We start from the raw sequence: 20,619 nt of genomic DNA on the forward strand, positions 1-20,619 counted from the left end.
TCCAGAGGTTTGATTATAACATGTTTTGTTTTTCTAAAATCCTAATATCTTAGGCTAAGTGATCATTGGATTCTAAAATCCCCAAATGTTGTACTTTATCTACATTCTTTTTCTTTTTTGTGCGTCAAGAGAAAGAAACTTGGATATAAGTTATGGAGCAGATATAGTTTGAATCTTAAAATAGCTCCTTTTGTTCTGCATAATCTGAAGAAGATATTATATAGAAATGGTCAAGTCAGTGAATACATTGCTGCCATGTCACATATTTTTAGCACAGTGCTCTGCATTCAGCCCATTGTAGGCCAGAGCAGGGAGTGTACGTTGTCTAGTCATGGTAAGCCAGTTCAGGGAAATCCTGTCTTTTTGGAATGAGAAGCTGTGTGAAAATACCAAGAATTGTGAACAGTTTTCTTAAGCCCAGTGAAGTAAAACTTTTCCTACTCATTAAACAAAAGATGAATGAAAAGTCAGGTATGTCCAGTGTAGTTCAATCCAAATAATGGGAATTTGCACAAGTTTTCTAGGTCTAGAGTTCCGTGTCCGTATGTGTTGACTTTATCCTAAATCAGCTGGATTTTTTCACACTGTGAAATTCAGAGTGCATGCTCACCTTCTACCCCTGTACACTCACTCTGTGTGCCTATGAGACTTCTCTTTAGTTAGGAGGGTTTCAGTGTTTTCATTCATTTTTTAGAATCATAGTCCACCTCTCTTTCTCTTCAGGGGCCATCACTTCTACTGGGCTTAAGTTAGGGGTTATTATATATCTTAAGAAATAAGCCTGGAAGTTTTCAGTTAGTATAGGAGAGTTTTCCCCTTGGACAAGTCAAGTAAGGAATGTGTCATATTTTAGTATGGGTGCATCAGGAAGAAGATTGTTCCTCCTACTGTAGTCCCAGAACTACAGCCCTTGATGGAAATTCTTGGGGAATTGCCTCAAATCTGTTGGTACTTCAGGTTTCATCTCTACAAAGTGGTGGTGATCGTGCAGGGGCAGAGTGTGTGTTGAGTGTTGAGTGAGAAGAATTGAGATAAGAAGTCCTTAAAAAAAGAAAGAAGCTCTAAGAACAAATGGTTTTAATTGAACAGCATAACAAGTCAGCAGTAGCTGTTAAGGTGTTTGAAAGCTTTTATTGGCTATTCATCATCCTGTCCTATTTCTGATAACATTTAAAAAAAGTAATTTTTTTTCTTCCTCTTGTTTTACAGAGGTCAGAGGTCAACTCCACTTACCCATGATGGACAGCCAAAAGAAATGCCACAGGCTCCTGTACTTATTTCCTGTGCTGACCAGTGAAGCGCTCTTTAATTGTAAAACATTGTGCTTTACCTACTACCCTAGCCTTGTCTTTACCGAGGGATGCTAGTGAGTCCATGTGGTGGAAAATAGAGACTGCAAACAAGTGCTTGCTGCCCAACATGGCCCAGATTCACTTGGAGCAGAAGTTAGCATCCTGGGCCGGTGTGTTCTTTCGGAACCCAGAGTCTTTGAGGGTGATGTTACCTGATAACAAGCAGTAACAGAAAGATCCTGGAGCTTTGCTTTCTATTGAAGGCTTTTGACAGTAATAGGTGGTAACTTGGTCAAAGGCTGCCTTTACTGTAGCTTCTCCAGCATCTCTTTTACCAACCAGAAAGTGTGAAACTAGTTTCGTATATTACCTAGTTATTCTTTCAAAACAAAAACAAAAAACAAAAAAACAAAAACTGACGCACTGCACTAGTTATTAGATATTCTTAGTCTTTTTTGTACATGGAGATTTAAGTTCTAAGATGGTTTATATAATAGGTTATACCTACATTTATATTGTAGAATAATATTGGAAAGCCTGCTCTAGAGACTCCCAAGCAACACGGGCAGGCAGATGTACCATTGTTAGTGGTGTATGCTCGGCCTCGTGGTCCATATATTCTGCACTTTTACATTTGCCACCAGAGTAGTAGTTTGCTGGCAAAAGAGAGAGAGAAAAAAAAAATAGTACAATTTTGACAACCTGAATTTTTTTCTTAGCCTTGAGTGACCAAGAAGGATTTGCTTGGGGCAAATTGTGGCAAATACTTTCCCAGACAGGGGATGAGTCCGTCAGACTACAGATTGCTGATGTTTTCATGCCTTGAGGATTCTTTTATTTTTACATGGGGGTCTAAGTGACCAATGGATCGTTCATACAAACAAAAAAAGAAAAATATTATTCAGAAGTGACCTTAGTATTACTTCACTATTTTGAACACATTGAAGACACTCACTTCATGTGGACTTTGAGCTACAGACCTTTTACATTCATCCCAAACAGACTGGATGGGTAGCAATTGCTATGCACAGCCTAACTGGCCCTGCAGGTCTTTAGAGCCATTTTCAATTTGTGTTGTTAAGGGTATTGAGTAAATGATGAGAGAGATATGTCTGACCAGAGTGGGACTCTCAGACCCAAATGCACCTGCAAATTTGTTTTCTTTTGTGTTTTGTCGCTTTTGAACATAAAACCAACTGTACATATGCCAGTGCCAAGTGGATTAACTGGCTTAGAACATGCAACATATTGACTTAACCACCTGATGTTCCCAGTGTCCTGTTTCCTAGCAACACATGCAAAGTGATAAATCCAAATTAGTCGGAGACTACCGATTTTACAGGGTATTTGTTCCATAGCACAAAAGTATTTCCCCACTCTTGCACCACAGCACAAACTACCAAATTTTAATTATTGGATTCCAGCAATAATTTTTATTGGTTTTCAAACTGGCAGAATTTTGATAGTGTTAGCTCGAGTTTGAAGCTTTTGAATTAGATCTCTTAACTGGTGACAGTTTACAAGGTTTTATCTAGCTTTCTTATTTATACTTGACTGAATTGTAATGATGATTTTTTTTCTAATCGTAATTTGACCTAATAGCCATACAAAAAATGACTCTTACTAGTACTGATAGGTTTAGCTTTCCATGATTATAGATATTACTTCTATTTCGGTGCTGGAAAATATGTACAACATACTAACAGAATTGAAAAAGAGTACAGAGATTTGGAGGTTTTTTCCCAAAGCAGGTAAAGAGGGCAGCAGAGCATTGGAATGGTGTCCTCAAAAATGCATATTTATTGTGGGCATAGAGGAAGAAGGAATTCGTAAGCAAGGTTAATCAGAGGTTAAAGCTTAACCCCATTCACTTAGAAGTAAATCAGGTGAGCAGCCCCAGATTTTAGCATAATATTTTTACTGTTGTTGTTTTTTTAATATTTTCTAAATTTTAGAAACACAAAGTGAATGTTTAAGAATTGCTGGGTCCCAATGTCGGTGGCCGTTGGAGTTTTTGGACCGCTTGATAGCAGTGATTTAAAAATTACAATTAGCTAAAGTCCAAAAGAAATTTGAAAACCAACAACAAAAATTGTTTGGTGCAGAACATGCACCTCAACAATGGTACTAACTCGTTATTCTATAGAACACATTAGAATAGATCTATTTTTGCCAGAGCACCCTCCTTCAGTCCTCTGATTACATTTCACTAGAGTTCCTTAAGAGATTGCTGTATATTCATGAGACCTTTTTTAAAAAGAAGCAAAACAAAATATTACTTTTTTCTATGTGATTAATATCTTACTTGATCTGCTTTTCCTAAACCTCAGTGGCTTTTCCCTTAGGCAGGGGTGGGGGTGGGAGGGCAACCTACTGGATATGACTGTTTTCAGATACTTAAGAAAAAAAAAAAACCTTTTTGTAGAAATGCTTAATTTTTAAGCAGTTAGGCACTGAGAGTAGCAGAAATCCTGCAAAGCTTTATAGTCCTTTAGATACTCGCCTTGTTGTTTCTCTGAATGAAGTCTTGATTTCGGCGATAGTGCTCTTCTTGTGCCCTGAATCCCCTGGAGGGGGTGTTGGTATTTTCAGGTAACAACATGTGTTAGCACAAATACTTCTGGCCAATATGTAAGTGCCCCCTCCCCCCATTTGTCATTGTCATTTCATTTTTCTCATTCTTTTTCCTTTTGGAAAATCATATTGCTGTGGTGTGTACCTTAATCTGCCAGCAAACACCATCCACACTAACATTTGTCCTACAAGCATCCTCAAGAGAAAAAGTTGTTGCACCTTATGTATATCTCAAGCAAACCAAAATATGATGCTCTTCTGCTTTTTTTTATTCTAAATTGTTGTATCATATCTTTCTGAAACCATTCTGAATCTAGTTGAAATTATCAATATTTATGCTTTTAACCTTAATTTCTGGATTCAAACCTGTATATAAATCTTTTGAAAAAAAATTATCCTAGCCCTTCTCTTGATGCTGGAAGTGGGTGATTTAGTCTCAAATGGAGACACAGTACTGTTCCAGTTTTCTTTAGGCTTTTATTTATTTAGTTGTTCTTGGTATTTTCCTATGTAATTTTGAAGTGTGTAGAGTATATTATAGTAACTGAAGCTGCAGCTCTAAGAAGCTGAGTGAAAGAAAGAAATACTGTAAGACATCCTTTTTAAGTTTTTATTTGTTTGGATAACTATAATGAGATCAGGAAAAGGAAAAAATGTCCCACAGCCACATTGAAGGCACAGGTTCTTATACCCAAATTCCCAGATTTTTAGATCAAAATTGTTAACTCATTAAAGCCCTTTTAAAAGGATAAATCATACTATTGTAATTCTGACATCCCTTTCCCCACGAATACAAGAGATGTGTTTATTTTATTCTGTCAGATGAGCTTTCTGTCAGTGCCATCTCAAAGCCATGCTAAAGTCATTCCCACGTTATCACTGTTATTCTGGTTCCTGCCATTAAAACTGCTGCAGGAAAAGGTGATGGGACACTGTGCACACACGTAAAGGAGCGCCTGCATCGGTCTGGGTGTTCAGGGTCCAACGTGTCCGATCCCCGTCGTTTTCTTGCCGAGTCAGATGATGCCCTGCCCAAGTCATACACAATTCTGTTTGTGCTCTGCCATCTTTGGCTCATCGTATGAACATGTTTGCATCTGTGTAAATTCTTAAGCAGATGATAAATTGATACAGAACCAGGAGTGAGCTGAACACTGAATGACATGTTTTGTTTCTATGGTTTGGGGGCAGGGGAATAGCAAATAGCTCTTTCCAAGTTGTGGCATTGGCATTAATGTGAAGCAGTGGGACCATGCTGCCCGCTCAACTACTGTATGGATCACAAGCGTTCCTGAGACCAGCAGCTGCAGGCTGGAGGCCGGCGTCCGCACAGTAAAGGAGAAGCATCGCCCCTCCACCGGGGAAAAGGAAGGAAGTCCCACAAGGCCAGGCATTACCATCTGTGAAGGGAAAGTTGGGGTGCACGTGATGCTGTGAGAGACTCTCCTTTGTTTGCACTGCTCCACAGAACCCTCTTATAAGGCCGATCCTAATGGGCTACCTCGGCTTTAAAAGTCAATTTCAGTAAGTCCTGTTTCGAAAATGTATCTTTTTTTGCTTCTACCTTCAGTGCCACTATTTTCCACTGCAGTGTTTTGACTTCACAAAATGCCTTCTCCAGAGAGAACATTGTATTGCTGAAAATGGGCCGTAGAAGCAAACGTTACCACATTTAACCTATAAAGTATTCAGAGTGACTGACTGCTAGGTGGAAATTAAAGCTTAGCCTTCCCCACATAGGACCTTATTTTGCACCTTATAAAGAGTGTACTAATTGTTAATTAGAAGTTGCTTTTATTTATATAAGCATTCCCAAAGAATTAGATTTGGATTTTGTTTTTACTTGTGTTTTGGGATTTTTAAAAATGATTTTATTTAGATTGACTAACAACATACTTAATTTAAAAAAAAAGAGATGGTTCAGTTCAACTTACCAGACGTGTCTGGTGAAGTATGCAGGGTTGATGGGCAGCTTTGCTTTTGTTTGAAAGTGACAGCTAAGCTGATTAGACTCCATATTCAATGACCTTGTCCTTTTCACTGGGGACAGTATCTCCCTTACATTTCAGAACAAAGAAGCAACAAATAATAACAGGACAAACCTATTTGACTCCCCTTGTACCCTTGCATCTATTTGTGCTATGCTTTCCTTAAAAAATGTAAATACACGTTTCTTCACAAAAAGTGTTTCCTCTCCTGGCCAAATTTTACTTAGAGTGGTATGATTTATAGTCATAAACTGAAAGAGGAAACCTTCCCTTAAAAGTTCTGTGGCCACTGTTTCCTTCTTGCAGTCAGTGGTCAAAACTGATCCTGCCCTCAAACTTATATTTATACACAGAACTAGTTATTGTGACATTACTACTATTTCCAAAGACTCCCTAATGACTTGGGCCAGAACCGGTTACTGAGTAACACGGATTGAATTCATTATGCCCCTTGAGCCCTCCCACCCACACCGCAGATCTTACCTCACAAACTCTAACCTGAATCACAGAGGCGTGGGTGTTTCACAGACTAACACTGATCTCCCTTCTTGGCCCCCAGAGGGGCTGCCTCGTGTCCCCTGACACCTCACATTAGTGCCTCAGCTCTACAGGTGGCGGAACTAGGGGTAGGGAAGGCTTGTGATCTGGAGCTCTGCACATGCTTGGCAACATTTTCATTTCGTTAGCACTAAAGTCTCTTGCTCTCAGGAATTTGTCAAGAAAAATAAAAACCACCTGAGATCCCACATACTAGATTATTAACTTCTCTCATAGGCTTGAATTGCTCACTTACATGTCATAAAATAACAGCTTCATTTGGCTACCTGATCTTAAGCCCATTGACAGTTTCAGCATGACTGAATCGCTCATTTTTTTGCTTTCGGAAATTGGCTTGGTTCTCTTTAGAGTTGGTGTAAACATGCCATGTAATAAATGATTTCCACTTAATGGTACAACAGAATTATTGCTTTCTTAGATGTATGTGTAGTTAAAGTCAATATACACATTTATATAATTTCTTCAAAATCTTATACTTAATTTGATATTTCTAAAAATTGCACATGTAAGTCATGTGTATAACATGCTAAAGTACTTTAACTGTGATCTTAAAACTGAATAAAAATATTTAATAAAAATTTGAAATATTTTAAAGATATTATTCAAATATATTTCTTTATGTTCATACTACTGGCCATAGAGTACATGCCTTCAATATACCATATCCACTGAAAAGAGGGAAAATACTTTAATAAAACTAAGATACTTAAGCTATTTCAGAAAGTCAAATGCTCGTCTTCCCTAAATTATTTGCCTGAAATCCATCATTCTCTGAGCAACTGTGGTTGCTTTTCCATGTGTGGAGCAGAAATCAGTCCAACAGAAGAAAGAAGACCTGCTTAAGTCACATCAGAAGATATGCTACTCAGGTGGAGAGCCTCCCTGGGAAGTGCGACCTGTAATAAAACTGTAGAATCGACACCATTAAGACTAACTTTCAAGTGTGCTGAATACAATGTTCCTGATTCTTAGAACCTTGGGAATTTTTTTTTTATCCTTTGGAATAGCATACACACACATAGTGTATAAATATGCATATATAGTATAATTATCATGAGCTTTGCAATCAAACAGACTTGGCTTCCAAGTCTGGCCCCACCCATTTCTCATTGGGTTTTCTAACAATGGTGGTGGTAATACCACCTCACACCACTGTTAGGATGAAAAGAGAATATACATATGGAAATGTTGGGTTGGGGCCTGTAAAAGAAAGCCCATTAAATAGCAGTTGATTTTACTTATTCCAGCTTGAAGGTTGATAAATTTAAGTATATTCAAAGCAGATGTTAAGTATGACTTATTCAAAATAAACTTATAAGGGCCTGATGCATTAGGATAAGCTGTTGCAGGAGATTTGATGTTGTCGGAAACTCAGAATTGGTTAAATTCATATAGCTAACTCATACTTATGTGTGTCACATTTGAAGATTTTTCTATAAAATCAGTCCGTGTGATGAATTAAATTTTCTATTACTCCAGCAAACTTACTTTGAATTACTGAGAATAAAATGTGACTGTGGGGCACCATACCAAAGGATATAAATTCTGTTAGAAAAAAGGTGACAGAATATACATGTGTGTAGTTTTATGGGCCTACATTTATTATACAATTAAATCTGTCCTTTTGGATAGAACATGAAATCTCTTGCAGGGAGAAAAAATATGTTCTTATCAATAAGTGAGCTAAAACATACCACTGACTCCATTCCGTGCATGCTGAAAGATGGTAAAATTGTTAATCATAATTTATTAGAAGACTTTTCACTGTTCTGAAATTACAGAAATTTTCAAATATATGATAAAGTGGAGAGGCTAGTATATTGAATTCTATGTACCCATGACCCAGCTTCAACAAATAACATTTTCTCAGTTCCTGTTTCATCTGTATTTCACCTACTTTCCTCCATTTCATTCCCCTACCCAAGATAAGCATATCCCAGAAGTGTGATTTCATGTGTAAATAGTTCAGATACAGCCTTTAAGAACAAGTATTTTGATATGAACCAATTTTTTTTATGTATCACCTCATGATTCCAAAAATACATTTCCTGTCCAAAGCAAAAAAATCCATGAGCCACAAGAATAATAGTGCTGGGGTGAAGAGCATTTTGAATTAGGAAACACTGTTCAAAGTAGTTATCTAATTTCCTCTAAAGAAATTTTAATCAGAGCCTTTCTTAGTATGTCATTTTATTTTTTTAATTTTTAATTTTTGTCTTACTTTGGTATTTACTAAATTTCTTTTTTTACAGACTTAATGTCTAAAAAGGCCAAAGTGCTAAAACTTCTATAGTTTTATATAAAACTTTTATGAACTTGTATGTCCTTCACACTCTCCCCTCCAATCCTCTTCCCACTACGTGTTCCTCTCTGACTTGCAAGAGTGAAATCTGTTGTAGAGGAGAGGTAAAGACAAAATTTTAGATGAACTCAAAGGCAGGGTAACAAAGATTAAAAATAGTAAATCCTGAGTCAACAGGCCAGAAATTAAAGCATAAAATGAAATCCCTTGCTGGAAGAGAGAATTTATAATTCCTACTCTAAAGGCTCACCCCACTTGGAGGTCCCTAACTCTAGAGAATTTTACAAAAGGTCATTTTGTCTCAGGGTCGTTTATTGCAGTCAAAAAAAAACATGAGAATTCCAAGTTTCTTGAGAATGATGGAGGATGAAAGGGGAAAGGGGGAAGTTCATACAAATAGGTCTTGAAAGTTGGATGTCCAAAAGTTACAATGGTTTTAAAGCCAGCGTGGAAATATTTCCAGGAAATATGCTCAAGTATAATGATTATTTTTTCCTCATTTTCTGCTATTGGGCATCATATCTGTGATGCTTATCAAAGGTAAATTAAACAGATACAATTCATATCTTCCAGAAACAAACATAAAAGCACTGAAAAAGTATATACAGACAGAAATAAAATGGTAAATAAAAAATAGGTAATGTTTTGCCATCTACTTTGAAGAATAATAGAAAGTCAGAATTGATATAATTTATATTTTTTTCCTCCAAGATATTATATAATCCTTGAGATAAATACTTGAGAAATATAATGTTTTATAAATTAATTTAAAATTCTCACTTCCTCCGTATTATATCTTGGCTTAGGTGTTTTTAGCAGTATATTAAAAATAAAAGTGATATTCTGCATGAGTCCTCAAAAATCGAAAACTTTTCTGTAAATAGAATATGAGTTATTTAATACACTCACCCACATTAAACCTGTATTGTGTATCAATCAATATCAAAACTGTATCAGAATAAAATTGATTAGTAAGTGCTTGGTTCCACTTCTTTGTTTACAAGCCAGTAAAAATTATCTCACCTTACTTGCCTTAGCTCCAGAAGAATGACCTGTTCCTCTTGTCTCATGGCCATTCAGTTGCCTCTGTTACCATCCAGTCTTTCAGCAGATCTGCAGTGGGCTCACTAATGGGTATATCTGCTAACTACCAACCAGACAGTCTCCTGGGGGTGGGGAGGGGAGCAGCGTAGTCCAGTAGGATTTAGAGACATCCATCACTTTCTGAAATGCAGTACAGATGGGACTGGGCATGGGGATCAACGCTGTCGGGAAGAGGTTACATATAAACTCATGTGAAAATTGATAATCTGTATTTAAAGACCTAAAGGGGAAAAAAAATGAGTATATGTTACTGTTCTACTTGAAAAGAATTTTACTCTTTGAGAACTCTCATGAAGAGATCTTGGCACTCAGGAAGGAAGCTACTAAGACCAGGCCACAGATCCCTGAGAATGACACAAATGTGATGAAAATCTCTGGGGAAGATCCATGGTGCAGCATGTTTCCTTCATGCATGTCCTGGGGTGTGCTGGTTCCGGCACTGATGCCACGCAGTGAGGCCATTAACAGCAGCCCTGGCCTGGCCTTGGAATATTTGCAATTACACAGCCAAACACCACAATGTAAGCATTTGGCCTCCGAGTTGGGTAATTCTGTCAGCCAGATAGTGATTCCCGGCCTTTCCTTCTCCCTTGGCGTCTCCCTCCCTCCTCACCCCCCGCCCCCCAGCTCTTCCATATTGCTGAAATGTAGTCTCTGTAAGTCACTGCATTTTTCATTAGTAATGGCGCACCTTCCCACTTCTGCACCCTCCACTCACAAAAGCTGTCACAGATTTCCTTTTGTTATTCTGTTCTCCACTGAGAATATCTGTAAGGTTTTTATGGCAGGTGAAAGACTCAAGACATCCTTTGCTCCAGGAGGGTTCTTGGAGAAAAAGGAGCTATTTTGAAGCATCCTCATTTTTGACGTGTGTTGCCACCATTCCAGTTTGGGTCTAAATTAGGCACATGAGCCTTCATTTGCTAATCTTCAGTCTTTGAAAGGATTTACTATAGGAAGTACCTATTCTTATCTAAGACTCTGCAAGATTACTTCCCCTTTGGGAGTATGGAAGGCTGTGTATCTACTTATTAAACTAAACATATAACTCAATATGGCCATAAGAAAATCCCCTTTTTAGGCATCAATAGGTGAAGGAATTCTTTCTTTGAATTCCAGAATAATCTGCTATAAGAAGCAAGATTTTTTTTTAGGTATGTCAACTGCACAGTGATTCACGTATGAATTCAGAAAAGCTTCAGAAATTTAGCAAGTTCAACAGCCTCTGTCTGTGGCCCCCCAGAGACTCAGTCAGTGATCAAAAGCTCCCCACTTCCCAAAGATCTGATGTTAAAAGAGTTGCTCACATATGGAGCAACATTTCCTGAGGACCTAGTGTGTGTGAGGACCAAGGCCAAAGCAACAGGAAGACATCGGTCTTCAAACTCCTCCCAAAACCCACCTCATCTGGCACCTGAAATTCGAAGGGATTTGCAGAAGGGTTGAGTCCTTTAAGCATGCCACAGTCCTCCCGAGGACACCGCTCAGACTGGCAACCGACCAGATCTGCTCTCCTATATATGGGCATTTATCCATGCGAATTGCTTTTTTTGGGTTCCTCTTTCACTCCTACCCACACATCCAATATTCCATATGCCTTCTTTTAAGAAACAAATGGTTTTCTGGTCTGGGTACGCACTCTTCTCTTCGGAGTTGCCTCTGTGTGACATTCTAGCCTGCCACCGCCGCCACCTGCTCCTCAGCCAAAGATCTATTTTAGAATCTGTCTCAGCTTTTGAGCCTACTGCAGAGAGCAGCGTCAGTAATTGGTGGTAGCAAGATGAACTGAGTCATCAATTAGCTGATGAATAATATTTCCTGGGGAAGAGCAGGCCCTCACCTGCAGCAAGAGACAGCCAGAGCCCACCAAGTGCCAAGACCACACAGCAAGCAGGGCCAGGAGGACGCCCCGTCACGAAGCAGGGAACCGTTTTTCCCAACAGGTCCTCTCTCCCTGCTTGGGAGCACTGGCTGCCTTCACCAGCCTCCAGATCTGGGAAGAGAGCCAAGGTCTCAGGGATAAAACTGCCTCAGATGAGCAACCCAGTTCACACTGCTTGGTCCCTTTTATTTTCTTCCCAGTCCATTTTACAATAAGGTTAAACCTTTCTAACTCGAATGTCAACCTCATGTTAGCTTAAACCTTTTACTTTCAAAACTTCCAATATACACGCACCATTCTTAGTTTGAAAATCAGGCAGAAGCATGATCCATTTTCATATAAACAATGACTTCGTACCCCCAGGACATAGACGCTAACAGATGGGCACTTTTCCCACCCTCTTCACCTCTGTTTTTAAAATAAAGCTACTATTTTGCAGCACTTATGTTGTACTTACTACCTACGATGTTTAATTAGCATTACATATGCTTCAAGTTCACTGCACGCTTCAAGGCCTGATCCACCTTTTCCAGTCTTAAAAGAATACATTTTTTCCCATTTTCCCTGAACTGCCAGTTTAACTGAGTAATCTGCACAAGGTTGTATCAGCCATTTCTATGGTGCCTCCGTTTCTTTGGCATCCATATTAGATAAGCATGACTCAGTTTATAAACCATTTGTAGAGTGTGTCCTCTAACCTCCTTGCATTTCTTACACCTGAGTGGAAGGACCAGTTTCTCATACATGTCTCAGGCTGAACATCTGGCTCCGTCCAGCTCAGCAGGTGCACCATTGCCCTGCAAAAAGGCCTCCAGGGAACCAGAGGGAGAGAGCGGAACTACCAGGAGGCCTGAGTTCATTTGTACTTACCATTTGACTATGATTATTAGCCAGTGCATATTCTCCTGAGATGGATGAAATCGGGTCTGTTTCAAATGACTTCAAAAGGACAATACTGTCATCGCACACTTGAGGAAATTGCCAGCTATACAGAGGAAGAGAAGTGACTTTCTGAAAAGTGATAGTGAAGCATAGCTGTAAAATGAAAAGCAATTTAAATGTATTAATGGACAAAAACCATTAGCCCAATGAACATAAATAACCTTACTAGGAGCACTGTTTTCAAATAACTTCTCCCTTCGTATGGAGGAAATTTCTCTTACTGGAAGGACTTTGAGTGTCATTTAAGGAGTTTGCAACTGAAACATGTTATCAAGGAGTCAGATTTTTCCACTTATGTAACCAACTCCATTGGAATCACTGTGACAGTTTTGCAGGCAGGGAAGCCAATTACAGCTAGTATAACCAGAACCAGTTTTGCTATCTGAATGAACTGTCATCAACTCTTGATTTCTCTCATATTATCTTCACAGATGCTGCCAGATTCCTATTGACATCACCATTAACCACTCCATTGAGTTCTTTGTAATGCTGATACTGTCTTTATTTAATCTGACTCGGCAAGAACAAGAAAAAAGGGGCCTTCACTCTTTAGGCTTAGGAAAGGCCCCAGTACAGCCTTTGGCTGGATCTGCCCATCCAGGTGGGTCCAGTTGGCCTGTGGGTCCCTGTTCAGGGCTGATGCTGGGATCATCCACAGTGCAGGGCTGTCCTCAGAGTTCCCCTACTACACCAGGGTACGCTGAAAAGGTTTATGCAGCTTCCCGATGTGCCGATGACCTCGAGATGGGGTACCCGCCTCCCAAGCAGCTGAGACTTACAGAGTAAGATGTTGATCAGCAGTGCCTGGTAAATGTGTTCACATTTGAGCCAAAATGCAGTATGTCAGTTCACAAAGACACATGGTTTCATTTTTATGTTATGTATTGTTGTTATTGTTTCATTTTTTGCCAGATCACCTTGGGCTCTGAAAAAAATATTTTGAAATCTCGTGTCTCAAGTACCTGGGACCCTGACTACAGGCCCCCAAGATGGAGGCTGAGAACTAGCAGAGAGAATTACCCTGTGTGGGAGATTCGGGGTGAAGACTGCCAAATGTAGGATCTCTGAAAACCAGGATTCTCTCTAATATAAATCTTCAGTCCAGCGCAGACAGAACACAGACATCCTCAGCTGGAGGAGGGAGAGCTATCTTGTACAGCTCTGTAGCACCTAGTGAGCACAGAGCCAGCAGACCACAGACAACCAAAAAAATCGCACTGATGGAGGCAGACCTTACCCCACAACTCCTGCCCCACCCTGAATTCCTGCGTGACCAGAATCAAATCCCCTCACCTCTGTGTTTCCACATCTCTAATGTGGACATAGTGTCTATTTCCATTTTGTGGATTCAGTGAGATATTACACTTGAATAAATCTTCTAAATGTAAAATGCTATCTACAAATGTAATGGTTAAAAAATTACCAAGCTTTAAGAGATCAAAAAGAAGCCATAAATGACAAAATACTTGCAAATACATTTCTTTTTAGCACTGAATAATATTCCATTGCATGGATGTACCACCATTTGTTTATACATTCACCTGTGGAGAGAGATTTTAATTGCTTCCAATTTTGGGCATTTATTTATTTATTTAGCTCCTATAAACATCATGTACAGGTTTTTGCGTGGTTATAAGTTTGCAACTCATTTAAGTAACTAAGGGAACAATTGTTGGATTGTATGGTAAGCCTAGGTTTAGCTTTGTAAGAAACTGCAATTTGTTTCAAGGTCATGCTCCATTTTGCATTCCCCCCAGCAATGAATGAGAGTTCTAGTTGATCCACATCCTCATCATCACTTGGTGTTGACTGTATTTTTGGCCATTCTAGTAAGAATATAATAGTATTCTGTTGTTGTGTTATTTTGCAAGTCCTTAATGACAAAGGATGTTGAGCATCTTTTCTTATGCTTATTTACCATCTTCTGTGAGGTGGCTGTTCAGATTTTTGTCTTCTCCTTGGTTGGGTTGCTTTATTGTTGGTTTTAAGAGCTCTTTCTATAGTTTGAATACAAGTCCTTTATTAGATACGAGTTCTCAAGCTAGGAAAAATATAGAGGAACTTTAAATGCCTATGGCTAAGTTAAAGAAACCAATCTGAAATGGTTATCTCCCTAATGATTTCAACTAAATGACATTCTGTAATGGGCAAAACTAAAGAGCGAAAGCATCAGTGGTTAGAGAAGGGCTAAGGAGATGAAACATGGAGAATTTTAGGTAGTAAAACTATTCTGTATAATATTGTAATGGTCGATACACGACATTTTGCACTTGTCAAGACCCAAAGAACATATACCACAAAGAGTGAACTCTCAGGTAAGGTGAACTTTAATGAATAATAATCTATCAGTATTTATTCCCCAATCGTAGCAAATGCACCACACTAATACAAGCTGTTAATGATAGGGGAAACTGGTGGAGGGCTGAGAGAGTGAGAAGGTGTATAGGATTTCTGTGTAATTTCTGCTCAGTTTTTCTGCAAACCTAAAACCAGTATAAACAATAAAGTCTATTAATTAAACATATAGGTACTTCACAAATATCACCAAAGAGAAACAGTGTGGTGGCTAAAAAGCCATGTTATTTTCCTCACTGACATTCTTTTATTTAATAAAGTAAATAAACTAAGTAAAAAAAAATAAAAATAATAAAAAAGTTTCCCTCCTTTGGGACTCAACAAGGCTATTTTATTCTTTTTTTCTATTTTAGATGGAAAATAAAAGTTATTGGTAAACTTCTCCTTTTCCTGAATTGGCCCATTTACAAAAAAATTATTCAACACTGCATCTAAATGAAAATAAAGTTCTCCTCTGTGGAGGACAGCTGCCCCAGTTTCACAGGTGCTCGCCCTTGGTTCCAAATATAAACTAATGTTTTAAAAAGTATATTCATAATAAAGTCCAGATGCTGCTGAAAGGAGAGGTTGCTGTGCCTTGTTCTTCTTGACTAATCCAATTCAGTATTTTAGATTTAGAAAAAACGACTTACAAACCTTATCCTGATCGTGATACCCATTTTATATCAGGTCTGGAAGTAATAAGACATTTACTAGGACCTGGAAAAAAAATGTAAGAAGTAGTAATCTATCTTGAGAGGTGACAGACCTTAACTCTCTCATGGATTCGTTTATCCACTCAGCAAATATTTACTGAGCTCACTGAAAGTGGGGGAGTGAGTTTCATGTGGGACATAGGTGGAAGGCCTCATTTCTGCCTCAACAAAATCACGACCCGTTAGAAAGTTGAGAAGATGAGAAACCCAAGAATTACAATAAAAAATAACAATCCTTTAAATGCCTGAGGAGCACAGTAGAGAGAAGTGAAGGCTTCCCAAAGGAGGAGACTTCTAAGCCAGTAATCAAGCTGTCATCTGAACTCTGTATCTATGGGATCAGATTGCAATCAGAAGGGATATTGAAGACCAACACATCTTTCACTGTGGAAAAGGGACTAGCCTTGTTTGATGTCTGCAAGAAGCAGAAAGACCATGGCATAAAGACAGGAAGAAGGCCTGATGGGTTTCCATGTGAGCACAAACATTACAAATCTAATTTAATCTTGTTTCTCTACAACGTTTGAGGCTCTTCTCAAGGTTTCAGCTGGCATTGCTGAAATTCCAATTATGTTTATTTAATTTGATTTTCATAACAAATTATTTATGATCTTCAGTAATACTAAATTAGAAATTATAATCACTGGTTGAATTTTGTAAGAAAACTACTGATTCTTTTGCCTTTTAATATTCCCGTCCTGTTCCTCTCTACATCGGCTGCCCGTGGCTGTCAGCACTTGAGTACATCTGCCCCGCTGTAATGCTGTAATGATGTAGGGGTACATGCTCTTACCTGGGAGATTTGAGACCTCTTTGCATTACAGCCCGGCTTTCACTCGAGGCACTGGTTTACCCAAAGAAAAGATTCAGGGTATTCTTAAGTCATTAACAAAGCTGAGGCACCAAAAGAAACATACATTAAAGAATTTGACATTTGATGTTTTATTAGTTAATTCCCAGCAGGAAAGCAGGAAATAGATGGTACAATCAAATCTGTCACATGTAAGTAGTATAAGGGAACTATTTACCAAGGTAGAGGGAAACCACTAAAGATAGTGCAGGGACTGTGGGCTGTGAACATTGGGCGTTGTAGCCCCCGCTGCCTCCCAGGCCTGAAGGCACCATGAACTTGAAGACACACGGAGCAGGGTGGAGAGGGGAGAGAGCAGAGAGCCGCAGCCAGCACACAGTGACGACGACTTCACCGCTCCCTCCTTCCATCGCCAGCTCTTTCCCCACATTGGCCAAACCCAGCTGGAACTAAGAGCAAGAGAACTTGTTGAAACAGTTAGTTCACTTGACCTCCCAGCACACAGTAGGATGGAGAGGGGCGGAGAGGGGCCCAGGACAGCAAGCAGAAGTTATCTGGCACAGGATAGCTATGAACTCATCCATGTCACCGGTATACTCAAGACTTATTTTACATCTTAGTATATTATTTTGAAATATATGGTGGGGAAGAAATCATATTGTTTTTTCATTTTTAATGAAATGAAAATTTTCATTTCAATCCTGGTTTCCAAAAGTCTGGATCGGGCTTCCCCGTTTGGTCTGAGCTAAAGGGTGAGGGTGTTACGACTTGGTACTTTTCAGCCAGCTCCAGCCCAGAATATGAAAGGCTTCCAAGGAGGGACCATATGTGCAGCTGGGCAGAGTACACTGGGCTCTGACCTTGAGAGGAGCGGGCTGTCGGTCTGAAGGGCAGGGCAGAGCTGTAATCAGGCCCCAGGTGTGGCCTGCCTCCAGGGTCTGCCTGGTGATGACAGCACACTGCAGGCCTGTCAGAAGCAGAGAGACACACTTCAGGGGGAAAAAACCCACACTCAACACACAATTTAGAAAAAAATCAGGGTCAGTACATGGCACCCCACTGGTTTTTTCCAGGGAAAGTGTTTGTGGCTGTTTGATAATGTTGATAGGTCTCACAAGCCCTCAGCAGATAAAAGCAGCAAAGCATCTTCATCTGTACTTGGTACCAAACAGAGCATTTGTATTTAAATATTTGAGTTAAACATATCTCATGTTTGTAGAACATTAATGCTGTTGACATTGCTCCATACCTGCCCTCTTTAGGGAGTTGGAATCTGTCTTCAATATTAGTCAACAAACCTTAGAAAACAGTTGAATAGGAATCAGGACTGTGTAAGCTCCTCACAGGGGGCCTGGGGTTGGAGAAGATGGACTCCAGTGGAGGGGAGGGCAAGAAGGGTGTGGGCCTCAGCCACACTGTGCCGGCTGCTGTTGCAGCGAATTCCACTTTCGGCCAGGGCTGCGTGCACTGTCCCCACCGAGGCTCCGCCCCTGGAGAGACACCTGGCTTTTCCCAGAGTGAGCCCCCCCCCACCTACTTTGAATTCCCAGGAAACTCATGTCTAGCCTGATGACACTGGCCTCACACACTTGACTCCACTTCCCGCTGCCCCCTGCTTAACCTGGCCTCTACATTCAGAAACCAGGTCCTGAAGGCTTGGGAGGGAAGGTGATTCACTGGCTGAGCCACTGAGCAGGTGGCAGACGTGCCTGTGTTGATACCATCTCCCCCTTATTTATACCCAAGGGGGCCTATATGCCAGCTGAGACCCGGGGGTGAGAGGGCTCTGGTCCCCAGAACAGACAAGGGGCCTCTACAACTCTGCACCAAGTTTCTAATGGGGCCACACAGGCCTGTGAGCCCTTCTGTTTTTAAGAGCTTATTTTAAGGTGTCAAGAATTCTTCATGTAATGGGCCTCACATGCACCCGCTGAGAGTGTGTTTCCACCAGTGTCATGGGCCTGAGCTAGGGCAGCTGGTTTGAAGGAGGGGACTAGCAAGATGCCATGTGTGTTATCCAGAGGCTGGGATGACACCCCCCCACTCTGCCTTTTCCTGCTCCCCTAGTCTTCTCTGCTGCCCCTCTGTGATCCAGGTCTCTTCTGGGGCCTGGGCACAGGGCCGCTGGTCCCCAGACTCTGCTATTCTGTGGCAGAGAGAGGAGAGGAAACGAGACAGGAGAATCTACCTGCTGTTGCAGTTTGAGACCAGGGACCAGTGGGGATGCCGACCAGGTGGCAGGAGGCCCGTGCCCATGCAGGGTGAGGCAAGGCCATGGGGAAGGTGGGACGCAGGGTTACTTGGAATCTAACCAATCACTGTCACTGACAAGAGCCCAGAGATGCGATCTGGGCTGTCATCACCATCACCATCCCTTCTCCTTCCCAAAGAGGATACAGCGCTGGAGAAACAGTCCTGCTCCAGGCCCCTTTCTTTAAGTCCCCAGGGGACCCTGACACTCGGTGTCCCAGCCTTGGAAATCCCCAGGGACCAAGCAGCCAGTTCTCACCTGCCTGAAGCCCTGTCTCCTGGAAAAACATCCACTTCCACAAACACTGCTGTTCCCAAAGCCAGGAATAACCAGAAAGTCCCCATCCAGGGGTGTGCCCTCAGGGCTCCCTTTCCTCAGCTGACTCCTCCGCCTTCACAGCCTCCTCTCCTTGACACCCACTGCCTTGCAGCTGCCCCCTCCTCTACCTGCCCGGCTGAGTCCACTCGGTCCCCTTCACCAGGCCCACGAGGACATTGAAGCCTTTGGTCACGAGCTCCTTCCACCAAATCAGTGCCTGAGGCTGCTGCATGACGATCTCCTCCCTTGATTAGAGCATCTTAATTATGCTTTAGGAATTTGCTTAAACAGATTAATCATTCGTGAGGACAAAATTAGAAGCTGTGCTTGCTGAGGGATCGGCTCTGAGTACCCCCTGGGAATTCCGCGTACGCCTCGCAGCCGACCCTTGCCAGGGCCGTGGCTGCTTCCGGGCCTCCGACACGGGCTGACAGCTCTGGACCACCGGCACCCTTCTCTTCACCCCTGGGACGGAGGTAGTGCGCTTGTCAAATGTGGCTGGAGAAGGAGAGCAGCATCCTAGTGCTCTCTCCCTCCCAGAGGACAGTCTGCGGTCTGGGGAGCGGATCTGTGGACTCCTTCTTGAGAAAATGAATGTCTTCATCAGTTCACTTAGGTGGCAACCTGGACCCACAGTGGGTCTCCTTAGAATCTCTGGCTTTTAGAAACTACTGATGTTGGCACCTTATTCCAGACCCACTTAATCAGAATCTCCAGGATGTGGCATCTCTATTTCAAAAAATCGACTGGAAGAGCTCACCAGGAGGTTCCCATATACAACCAGGTGTGGAGCCAGAGCAAAATCTGTGTATATACATATGGGGGGTCAGTCCCAGGGCCTTTGGTCCTGAGGACAGATTGATACTAATGGAAAATAATCTATGATCTATCCAAAGTGGCTTTTCACAAAGCCCTGTTGCTGCAAAAGCAGTGTTTCATGGTGGTTAAAAGCCAGGCTTTGGGTCAGATCCTACGTGGCTCTAGGTCTGCTCTACTACTTCCCAGCTCTGTGACTTCGGGTAAACTGCTTAACTTCTCTGAGCTTAGTCTTCTCATAAAGACGGTACCAACTTCATAGGACTGCGGAGGGAGGTGCAGGAGGTGATACAAGTAAAGAGCTTAGAATAGTGACCAGCGTATAGTAAGCTCTCAGCAAAGATTATCATTCTTTTCCTCACTATTCTCCTCAACCTCACCATCTGGCCCAAGGATAGAACAGAATGTTCACGAGCAGCCAGGTCAACAGACTTCTTCTAGTGTATTTTCAGGGTTCTCCAGAGAAACAGGCAATAGGATACAGACTGATATATATGTAAGAGGAGATGTGTTACAGAAATTGGCTTCCATGATTATGGAGGCTGAGAAGTCCCACAGTCTGCCATCTGCTAGCTGGAGAACCAAGAAGTCTGTGGTGTAATTCAGTTTGAATCTGCAGGCCTGAGAACTGGGGGCATGGATGTCTGAAGGCAGCAGAAGATTGATGTCCCAGCTCAAGAGAAAGAGCAAATGTATGCTCTTCTGCCTTTCTGTTCTATTCAAACCTTCAG

General features: G+C 41.1%; 1 protein-coding gene across 1 annotated transcript in view; it reads left to right on the forward strand.

Moving 5' to 3' along the window:
• The window catches only part of BBX (BBX high mobility group box domain containing), a 260,911-nt gene extending 253,869 nt beyond the window's left edge, over positions 1 to 7,042 (forward strand). The window contains exon 18 of the mRNA XM_036930771.2: positions 1,210 to 7,042. Coding sequence (XP_036786666.2) covers positions 1,210 to 1,297 — 88 coding nt within the window. The 3' untranslated portion in view covers positions 1,298 to 7,042. The remainder of the gene's footprint in view (positions 1 to 1,209) is intronic.
• Positions 7,043 to 20,619: the final 13,577 nt, after the last annotated feature.

Source organism: Manis pentadactyla, chromosome 1 (genome assembly GCF_030020395.1).
Source record: "Manis pentadactyla isolate mManPen7 chromosome 1, mManPen7.hap1, whole genome shotgun sequence".
Classification (NCBI taxonomy): Eukaryota; Metazoa; Chordata; class Mammalia; order Pholidota; family Manidae; genus Manis; species Manis pentadactyla.